Raw genomic sequence first — 11,107 nt, 5'->3', positions numbered from 1 at the left:
TTTAGAATTAATAGCTAATGAACAATGGGCATGGCCTAGGCAATTCCATCCCAGTGTTTCATGGATCATACACAGTATATTTCTCAGGAGTATTATTCCATCTGTTAGGACTTAGTTTTCCTTATGGGAATGGTAGAGCCCCTGCTTTTAAATTCATCATGCATCCTAATAATATTTGTGTTGTCTCTGTTTGTTTTGTGGCGAATACGATGATTTGGTTTTCCTCTTCTCCCATTTGAAACATGTGCAGTTTCAATGTGGTTTCCATGTGAGTCCTTGTTGGCTAAGGTTCCTCATTTTTGGCTTTTCTTACAGTTGGGAAGTGAAACTATCCTCTAGCAGAAGAATAGCTTTGTCTACCTAACACGTTTGAAGAGGAAAGGGAGCCAAATGAGAGAATCTCTATGTCCATTTCTAACTCTATTATGTTTGTTGAATGTTGTAATGTCCATTTCCTTGGGTTAGGAAACTTTCCAACTCTTTTTTTTTTGGCTCACTAGCTTTCTATCCTTTGTTCTGCCACTGCAAGGCTGTTGTTGAATACTAATATGAGTGAGTGAGTAAAGTTGGATCAATCACAAAAGTGTTGAAAGCATTTGTTTATTCAAAAGAGTTGCATAACTTCTCTCACAAACATTATGGAGTTTGTGAATTTGTGGTTGAAAATCTGCGTCTGTGTTCAAGACCAAATGCCAGTGTCGTTGAAAATCTGTGTCTGTTGAAGACCAATCTATGCCTGTTTTACTAAAAGCATTTTGCCCGGAAAGTGCTTTTTATTTTCTTGATTTTGATTGTTGGACATTCCATTTCACTCGGGAAAGTGAGCAAAATCAATTGACGATGAGCAATCATGCGATTCTTTCTTATTTTGGATCTTATTAAAACCAACCATCTTTAGTGACAAATTAGTATAATAAACCTTGATTATCTTCATAAATCATTATTATTTCCTCAAATCCTTACAATGTTTCTAACTTCCAGTTAATGGAATGACCCCATCCGGGTCTAACTGCTACCAAGCAAACTAAAACAAAAATGGAAATGATTTCATTAACCATCATCAACATGCTACTTCATCAATACATATAATCATACATGCATGCATACATATATAGAGTCGTGATCTCTTACTCCTTATGGAGTAAGAAAATTAATCAACTCTTTCTATATAGATCGTTAGAATCTAAAGGTCATTTTTCAAACTCACCTACTTTATTTCTTTTTAACACAAAACCACTCTCACCCTATTTTTAATTTCTATGTTTAATTTTACCATTATCACTTACTATAACAATAAAAGGTAATTATCAAAATAAAAATAGACACTTTTGAAAAAAAATAATACCAGTTTATTTTACTAAAAAATTGTTTTTATTTAGATGTTTCTTTGAAAGAAAAACAATACCCGTATCTTTCAATTTTGCAACAACAGTATGATATTATAGCATTTTCTTAAAAAACATCTTGTTATTCTCCGTATAAGTAAATTAATATACTTGTCGTAGTATAAGTAAACTTACCAACAAATGTACTGTAATATTGCATTTTGGAATATCAAATTGATTAATTGGAATTGGAATTGAAATTGAAGAAAATTTCATTTAAAGTTTGAACAAAAATTCTTTCGATTTCAATTTGAAGTTGGATATTTCGTGAAATTCATTATTGAATTTGTGAATTTAATTATTGAATTACGATGATGTACTGATTATATTGTTACGTAGTAAAATTAAATATAGAAATTAAAAATAAGGTGAGAATAGTTTTGTGTTAAAAGTCAATTAAGTAGTGACATGCGGTAGCATTTTCTTTTCCAATTAATACTCCTATTAAATATAAATGAGATTATTGATGATGAGCACTGTAGTGGGTTGAGTAGGTGACCTGTGATTAAGTGGATATACTTGTCTATGATGAACAGCAGGTACAATCCAATGGAATCATGCAATGTGTCCAGACAAAATGTTCAAGTTAGAGGCGGTCAAACCTGGGCTGCAGGCCTAGTTCATATCAATCCTAACCATCCAATAAGTTGACCATTGACCGATCATTTAACATATGGAGGAGAATTACGTAATTCAATTCAACACAGTAAAAAGAAAGATAGGGAACTCCCATCTGAATCATCGGATGCATTCAACGGTTCAGATTACTGATTGCATGCTATGATCGAATCCAGATGAACGGTTCAGATTATCTATATCAAAGTTTTCGTTCTGTCCCACGCTTGAAATGGAAAGTGGAAACTATGAGTCGGTCTGCCAAAGAAAAGGCGCCTCCTTCTTCTCTTCTTCAGTAAACCTTGTTCCTCTCTCCTCTCTCTCTCTCTCTCTCTTTCATCAATTCATTTAGTAAAATCCACCAAATAAATCCAAACCCATCTCAAGCTTCAATCCAACCTCAAATCAATCTAATTCAATTCGTACTCTCCATAATAATAATATTATTTTTTCATTCTTTTTTGTTATTATTGATTGATTGATTTATTTTTTTCGTTACTAATTAGTAGTACGTATTATTAAGATTTTTTCATATTTGTTTGGTATACTTGCTATAAATCTAATAAAACCTCTTTCAATCTCTATCAACATGTCCTCCTCCTACATAACCCCGAAGCCTTGCAAGCACCTTGTAGATTTGAAGCTGAAGCATGGGCTTAGTGGCTATAATTTGATCCAAAAGTGGCTCAAAACAGCCCCAAATGGTAGAACAACCATTGACAAAACCAAATCAGAGATACCCAGATGCAGTTTATGTTCTGGGTATCAAGGCAGACTCTATATGTGTTTGATCTGTTCATCAGTGTCGTGTTGTTCCTCTCCTCCTCCTGATTCTGATTCTGATTCTAATCATGCCCATTTGCACACCCAATCTCATAATGGTCATGAGATTGCTGTGGACATGGAAAGGGCTGAGCTTTATTGCTGTGTGTGCTGTGATCAGGTCTATGATCCTGATTTTGATAAGGCTGTGATGTGTAAACACATCATGGGATTGCCAAGTAATGACAATGGGGTTGTGGGTGGTGGTCAATTCAGATTTAGTAAGAGAAAAAGATTGGATTTTGGGGTGGATTTAGATTCCAAGAGTCCGAAACGTTTCTTTTTGAGGAGTGATCGGAGGTCCAAGTCCTGCTTTCCATTGGGCTTGAGGGGTTTGAATAATTTGGGCAATACTTGTTTCATGAATTCTGTATTGCAAGCTTTGCTTCATGCACCCCCTTTGAGGAATTACTTCCTTAGTGATCGTCACAACCACGAAACTTGCCGGAAAAGGTCTTCAGATGGACTGTGTTTGCCTTGTGACATTGATGTTATATACTCTGCTGTATTCTCTGGCAACAGAACACCTTATAGCCCAGCTCACTTCCTTTACAGGTTTGCCACTGTTTTTTGGTTGGTTGGTTTCTCAATGTCTAAGCTTTCTTGGTTGCTATAGACTCTTGTTTTCCATTATTCATATGATTGATCCATGTAAAAGTGTAAATTTATGTATTCTCATTTTCTATTTCCACTACTTTTGTTCATTATGAACTGTGAGACATGTTAATTTGTTCTGTTGTTTGAGTTTATATAGTTTCCTCAATGGATCGAACACTGGAATCTATGACCCCCAGTGGAATGTATTTATTGAAAAACCGTCATATATTTTGAATGTCAAATATTGGTTGGACACTTCAATATGCATTTGATTTTTTTGTAATCCTGTTGGTGATTGTGGGCTTCAATATGAAAAATTGGGCTCCATTTGGTTTGCCTATTAAATGGTGTTACCGATAAGATATGATGAAAGGAAATTTTGTCCCCTTCTCTGGTTACCATGAAAAACATGAGAAGGGAAAATATCAGGAAAAGGATAAATTTTTAATTTTACGTGTCATTCCCTATCATTTCTTTTAAGAGATTTTTAGTTTTTTTATTTTATTTGAGTTGGAGAGAAACTATGGGCGCCTTTTCCTTGTCCTTCTCCTTTCCTTCATGAAATCCATGAAATAGGAACTTCTGAGGAGTCTCTTCAAATAATTCAATGAATTTTGGTTGTTAAAGTCCGGTTTAATCATCTCAAGGTGGAGTTAATCCCTTAGTTCTTACAATTCCTTTCCTTTCCTTTCCTTTCCTTTATTTATTTACTTTTTTCTTTTCTTTTCTTTTTAGGTGATCCAAGTACCTTTACTGCATTAATAGACTGATCTCATTCAAACCTCTTTGTTTCCAGTTGGTGGCAGCATTCAGAAAATCTTGCCAGTTATGAGCAGCAGGACGCTCATGAGTTCTTCATTTCAATGCTGGACAGGATTCATGAGAAAGAGGGGAAAACAAGAAACCCTAATAAAGGTATTTTGTTGCTAAGATTTGGTTTTTATTGCTAAAGTCAAAGCAATATTAACGAGAGTGTGGCATAAGTAGATGATACGTGGTTCTCTATCACATATGCCAGGCAGCATGGCATGTACACGGTTCTGTTATTGACAATGGGTGCCGTGCCCATAATGTAGTGGCAAATGTTGGATTCTGGAATGTTCGTTGTCAGGAATATTTGGTTTTTGGGGATCATTTTGTATCATATTGTTAGTACATTGGTATACCAAATTCAACAATGGGTTGAGGAAAAGCAACACATTCTGAAGTTTGAAAATTTGGATAATTATGTTGCAGTACCTATTTGTTCTGCTTAACTGATCAACAAGCATTTTTCTTTCACACAGATAAAGAAGATTGCCATTGTATTGCTCATAGAGTATTCTCTGGGCTGTTGAGATCAGATGTCACTTGTATGACATGTGGATTCACTTCCACAACTTACGATCCTTGTATGGACATTTCTCTTGACCTGAACACAAACACTTCCTCTTCAACAAATGTAGCCAACAAGGCTATCAAGCCCACTGCGAACACGGGTGTATCCACTCTTGCGGGATGCTTGGATCTCTTTACAAGGCCTGAGAAGTTGGGATCGGACCAGAAACTGTACTGCCAAAATTGTCAAGAAAAGCAAGACTCGTTGAAACAAATGTCTATCAGAAGGCTCCCATTGGTGCTGTGTTTACATATAAAACGATTCGAACATTCTCCAGTCAAGAAAGTGTCAAAAAAGATTGACCGGCATTTGCAGTTCCCTTTCTCCTTGGACATGAGCCCATATTTATCATCTTCGATTGTAAGAAAAAGGTTTGGAAACAGAATTTTTGCTTTTGAAGGTGAAGAGCCAGATATTTCTACAGAGTTTGAGGTTTTTGCAGTGGTTACTCATTCAGGAATGCTAGAGTCTGGCCATTATGTGACTTATTTGCGTTTGAGTGATCAATGGTACAAATGTGACGATGCTTGGATTACTGAGGTTGATGAAGAGGTTGTGAGATCCTCGCAGAGCTATTTGATTTATTATGTGCACAAGGTGTTTTACCATAAAGCAAGTGAGGACTTGAGTTGCATGCGAATGCCCCCTCGGAGGGATGCATTTGTTCCAATTGCCGGCTGTTGCTAAATTGCATGGCAAACAGTGCGAGCTGCCAACAATTGAGGGCAGCTTAACATGGGATCCAGCGGGAGTAGAGGCTGATGTCTTTTGCTGGGGTGTGCTTTCCGAATAAGGTCCCTTGGTGGAGAAAGGGATCATTAATTACAACCATCATCTGCATTGTGAGCCAGGAAGGACGAACGAAGATTTGAGTCAAGATATGGTCACCAACACATCAATCCAGTAGAGTTCCTAGTGATGGCTCCATTGTAAAAGGGTGCTGGAAATATTGGCTGAAAACTGGTGGGTCGGTTCCTTCGTCCTCCGGTGGGTGTCCCAGCACCTTCCAGTTTTCTTCTGACTGCAGATTAATCATGTACAGTTTGGATCTTTATCGAGCGACTAGGGTGACTTATTTAAGAACTGTCATTCTCATATTTCTGGTGGGCAACTTGCCAACTTAATCTTGGGATTTGGCGATTCCCATTTCCAATAATTTTGCAATATTGCTGGATACAATGGAACCGTAGAAGGAATTTTATGATTCTCTTTATAATGGCTTCTGCATCTTTTTTTAATTTTATTTCATTATCATCTCTCCCCGGCAAATGCTTCCTTTCATGCAGTTATGATCATCAATGTGTATATTTTGCTGAATCTAAAGATGCCCTTCCTGTTTTCAATTCTCTGAAAAACTGAACCAACCATGTAATCTCTATTACACTATTTGAGTAGTGATACTATTGAAGTCGTCATATTACATGCATCTATTGATACACTCACTCATAAAATCAAGATATTATATAAATCCTTTGTAATGTTATTATTAATTTGAAATTTAGCAACGATGATTTCAAACATGCCCACTCAGATTATATTCCAGAACGTATAATTGAATATGCGTGGAGCTTAAAAGCAGTGGAAATGAAAATGGTGTCGAGAGTAAACATTTTTGGAATTGAACACTGCCCATTTGATATATGGAATGAACGTCCCCGAGATTTTTAAATTTTCTAGAAAAATATACATCTGCCCATGTCAATACAAAAAGTAGATTCAAGAGAAACCATAGTTCCACCTTACAAGACTGACAATGGAAAATGATGAAATATTGTCTCCACCAGTAAGTAAAAACAGGCAACCGTTTTGGTAGTTGACCGAACCTACGTCGAATTTGAGGTTTTCTTTTCCATCACCAGAACATCCAAATCGACCAGCTTCAAGAGAGACAATTTTACAGTTGACATTTGGACTACTCATATCATCCTGTTGTAACCGTGAATTAGTGCCCTCTGTCAAGAAAATCATTTCGCCCTTCTCTTTCTATCCTTGTCCCTTTCTCTGCCTCTCTCCCTGTCGTGGTCATCCCTCTCCCTGCTTCCACTTTTTTCACGGTCCCTTCCCCTTTCACTTTCTGAATCATGAATTCTTTCCCTATCTCTATCACGGTGCCTTTCCCGATCCCGGTCCATGTCACTTTCCCTATCCCTGTCTCTGCTTGATGACTTGAGATGTGGGCTCTCACTTCCGCTCTGGCTGCGATGTCGCTTCCTCGAAGACTCACGGGCATCATTTCTTCTGTCCCTCTTCTCTGAAGGTCTCTCTGCAGTTTCAAGGATTTGACAAAATCATTTAAATTGTATAAATGCAAAACTGAGAAGAGTTGCATCTGTGAGAAAGCGCTATCAATCTCCTGCACTTTGTTTTATACATTTGATAAAGTTTTTGAGTTCATAACGTTAATTGCATGTAATGCAGAAGCATTGTCATGGTTCAACAATCAGTTTCGATGGAGAAACTTGGAGAACAACAAAGGCAATCCAATTCACAAAGGACAGCCAAATTTATCACAATTATGTAGCTAAATTCAAATACCTTTGTGATTGTAAAAGAGATTAATCAGTTTACCAGATCAGAAATGATATCCAAAACTGTCATCACCATTAGATTCTACTTACACTTAACCTGAAAAAAATAACAGATTATTTCTAAAAATTGTAAAATTTATTTTTATAAACCAACACAACCCAACTGCTTTTATTGTTCAATGAGTAGAACCTGGAGAAGCTTTTATTGTTCAACATCATTACTTTGTTAGTTTTTAACAGGAATAAAATGATGTTGATGATTATTAACTGCACCTCATACAAATGCTTTAAAGACGTCTCCACTAAAAGTATAGAATACCACTTTCCATGACATTAGCTAGACACCGAGCTTATGCATCTACTCCCATGAACAATCTCCACAAACAGAGTACTAGCATCATATAAAGAACATGATAACCCCTCTTCTTTTGCCTTTTTCCTTAATTCATGACCAACAAAAATAAATAAACCTACCTTGGGACGTGTTCCCCTTTTGAACGCTTTCTAATACATTTTACTTATCAAAAAAATAAATAAATAAATAAATTAACAAACCATAAGAGCAAATTGTTTTGAAAAGCAACAACTTCCCGGGAAAAAAGAGAAAAAATATATGAAAAAAATAAATAAAAACCTTAAATCTGTTCAACACAGAATATAGATACTTTCACGTTTCAACCAGTTCAAAGTCCATAATTTAATGAGGCGAAAAAAAAAAAGAAAAGAAAGAAAGAAAGAAAGATATAATTAATGTTACAGTTATCACGGAGCTAAAAATAAGGTGAAGATATCACATTAATAACTCTCGATTTATAGTTACCTTGCTCATTGATGCGTAAAACTCAATTTCTCATTAATATCTATCATGAATGTTCAATTAAAATCTGTACCTCATCTACCCTTACGCTAGGTTCCATTGAGAAAGATTTCCAGAGAACTTTAAAAAAAAAAAAAAAAAAAAGAATGCTAGCTCTAATTGACCTTATAAATCCACAAAAGCATATTAGGGAGCAAAAGGAAAAACTCAAGAAACTCGAAACATTAGCAAATTGATAGATTTCTGGGACCGTTACCCTAGACTCTGATTAGGTCAAAGCTTGAGTGGTAAATTAGATTATAGGGGTGATGAGTACTCTTATGGAAATTAATTTCCAATTTAATTATATAACAAATTTTCGCTAATTGTCATTTGAATTTTAGTTTCTTTCAGTTTCTCCTTGTAGTTTGTTAATAATAACACAATCATGTAAAAATGAAACTAAATCGATAGCAGGGACATGCGAATTTTTAAATGCAGAATCCTAAACAGGGAAAATCATAGGACCTAGTCCTGCCATGAACAATCCACTATGACAAAAAGGTTACACCTGAGGAATGAAGACAACCCTCTAAACATCTAGAGAGAAAATCCTTGAGAGATAGATATGTAGAGAGAAGCCTCTAAACATCTACATACCTTTGTCAAATATAATGCATTGTTCTAGAACATGTTTCGGATACATCTAGGACACGTGCCCTACATGAACGGATTTTTTTTGCAATTATTCTTTTATAAAAAAATGGGGTTCCAATTGTAAATTTTGAAAAAGTCATGGGTCAAGACAAAAATAAAATAATTTTATGACTGGAAAGAATTAGTCAAATGGAAAGCCAAATATGGATATTTGCAGACATGGAAAAATGGAAAAAAAAAAAAAAATTATATATATATAATTAATAATTCTACTATTTGTCCCTTTTTCCTTTATGTTTTTGTTTTTAATTTTTATTTTTTTGTAGTATCATATGAGTCCACTACACTTCTACAAAATAAAAAATGTACTAACCTTTTTAAAAGGTTCACGTCTACTTTTTCAAATTAGCAATTACACCAATGATTTGTGGAAAAAATGAGTATGAATTATTTTTATTTTTTGTATATATAATAATATACTATATTATTTATTACCAGATCCTTGTTGCGTCCATAGTTAGTAAAATACGCTATAGGAAACGTACGAGTATAATTCGATTTTTTCTAAGAAATATGTTATAAAAATTCAGTTGAAAAAAAGGAAACATAATAATTTGAATACGGATACGTACGTGTATAATACGTTGTATCGATTAAAAATTCAGGACCAAAAATTCGGCTACAAATTGACACTATAACTCTCGCATCTGCCCACAACACACCCGTCCACAGAGGTCGTCACACTCTCTCTCCACATTTCTCTCTTCTTTCTCCTCTTTTCTTTTTTCTTCAAAAACCCTAGATACTTCTTCTTCTTTTTTCCTTTCACGACAAATTTCATTCTTTTTCCTTTTTCCTCTTGTTTCCATAAACTTTTTCTCTTCTACAGATTCTTACCTTTATTTTTAACAAAGCCCTAATTAATTTTCTAACAGAACCCTAATCCTCTTTGTTTCTCCTCCTTAACCCTCTTTCTATCTTTCTGATTTTTCCCAGCAAAACACAATTTTTTTTCATTATTAGGTTAATACAAAATAATATTACTCTTAATATCTTAAAGTATATCATATATATTAAAAACATTATTATTATTATTTGCCGTGTCCATGTCATATCCGTACTTCTTAAGTTGAACTTCCCTCCCCACCCCCCCACCCCCCCCCCCCCCCCCCCCCCCCCAAAAAAAAAAAAAAAACCGAAAAAGGAGGGTAAAAAGGGGGGAACACTATTACATAGGAGATATTTTGAGGCGTGGAGGGTTGATTGAGGTGTGGAGAGGTTGCCCTGTGGGGGCTCACAGTCAGGATGCATAAAAATAAAGAGCAATAGGCTTGAAATCCATTATAAAAATACAAGATCGACTTTGGAGAACAGTAAAAATAAAAAATAATAATAATAATTAGTGACATCTTATTTAGATCGGGAGCTCGAAGAAAAGAAATAATAGCATTAGATATGAAAGAAAAGGGAAAAAATAATATAAAGCATAACTTAATATTTCTTTGTACTTGGATAAGAGATGAAGAAAAAGAAAAGATAGGATTTCAATACCCTTAATTTATGATGCATGAACAAGGAAACACGACACTGGTAGGACATGGAACAAACATGGGAATAGGAAAAAATTAAAAAAACACATGATGCAGGTAAGACACGACATGAATATGGGGATTATTTCCTTCATCCTACTTGTGTTATATATGATTCACTTCAAATGCATTTGCAAACTATTTTCACACATTATTCTAATATATATTGCAGGTATGCAAAAGAAACACCCAACCAAACAACATGGTTGTCTGCTTAAGTTGATGCAAACTCAACCTAAACTAGATTATACACATCACAGGTGGTTTATACACACATTACCAAATAAACACTGGATTCATGGCTTGAAAGGAATAGGAGATATTTTGAAGGAAAGGTGATGTCGATTTCGGTGCTTAAATTCTCGATTCTTTCCACTCTTTTTTGTTGGGTTTCAGGGAGAGATCATAGATCGTTGGAGGAGATTTTGACTTTTTGGCCTCCTTGAAGGGCTTGAGGCCTTTGTGGTCTTTTGTATTTTTCTTGGGATCCGCTCCCCTTTTGAGCGTTTTTTAGTAAAATTTTATTTATCAAAAAAGGGGGGGGGGGGGGGGGGGGGGGAACACTATTACATAGTTGAAATAGTGCCAGTAATTTCATGTATTTTTTCAGAATCTTTGATCACTCACAATTTTGCATATGTTTTTCAATTGCACTTGAATTATCTTACAGTTGAAACAATATAAAAATACAAAAGCTATGGAATTTGATACTCAATGAAATATACAACTTGACAGCTATA

At 35.1% G+C, this 11,107-nt stretch overlaps 2 protein-coding genes across 5 annotated transcripts in view; one reads left to right on the top strand and one right to left on the bottom strand.

The window, feature by feature from the left end:
- Window positions 1-2,244: 2,244 nt before the first annotated feature.
- LOC132304550 (ubiquitin C-terminal hydrolase 22) lies at window positions 2,245-6,013 on the top strand. The gene is made up of 3 exons (XM_059802293.1): window positions 2,245-3,377; window positions 4,216-4,334; window positions 4,706-6,013. Exons 1-3 carry the CDS (start codon window positions 2,590-2,592, stop codon window positions 5,482-5,484), a joined length of 1,686 nt encoding a protein of 561 aa, XP_059658276.1. The 5' UTR covers window positions 2,245-2,589; the 3' UTR covers window positions 5,485-6,013.
- Window positions 6,014-6,406: 393 nt separating this feature from the next.
- Window positions 6,407-11,107, bottom strand: part of LOC132304549 (protein RRC1-like) — a 31,911-nt gene continuing 27,210 nt past the window's right edge. For all 4 annotated transcript variants that reach the window (XM_059802288.1, XM_059802289.1, XM_059802292.1 and 1 more), the window contains one exon: window positions 6,407-7,060. In XM_059802288.1, the coding sequence (XP_059658271.1) occupies window positions 6,762-7,060 (299 nt within the window). In that variant the 3' untranslated portion in view covers window positions 6,407-6,761. The remainder of the gene's footprint in view (window positions 7,061-11,107) is intronic.

The sequence above is a fragment of the Cornus florida genome, unplaced genomic scaffold (genome assembly GCF_030987335.1).
Source record: "Cornus florida cultivar Cherokee Brave unplaced genomic scaffold, ASM3098733v1 CherokeeBrave_3.0.0_Hap2_Chr04, whole genome shotgun sequence".
Taxonomy (NCBI): domain Eukaryota; kingdom Viridiplantae; phylum Streptophyta; class Magnoliopsida; order Cornales; family Cornaceae; genus Cornus; species Cornus florida.
Note: the sequence above shows the minus strand (reverse complement) of the source record. Positions and strands in the feature narration are given on the sequence as shown.

Coding starts and splice junctions, on each gene's coding strand:
- LOC132304550 (XM_059802293.1), top strand. CDS start 2,590: ATGTCCTCCTCCTACATAACCCCGAAGCCTTGCAAGCACCTTGTAGAT. Junction 3,378..4,215: donor CCAGCTCACTTCCTTTACAG/GTTTGCCACTGT, acceptor CTTTGTTTCCAG/TTGGTGGCAGCATTCAGAAA. Junction 4,335..4,705: donor AACAAGAAACCCTAATAAAG/GTATTTTGTTGC, acceptor TCTTTCACACAG/ATAAAGAAGATTGCCATTGT.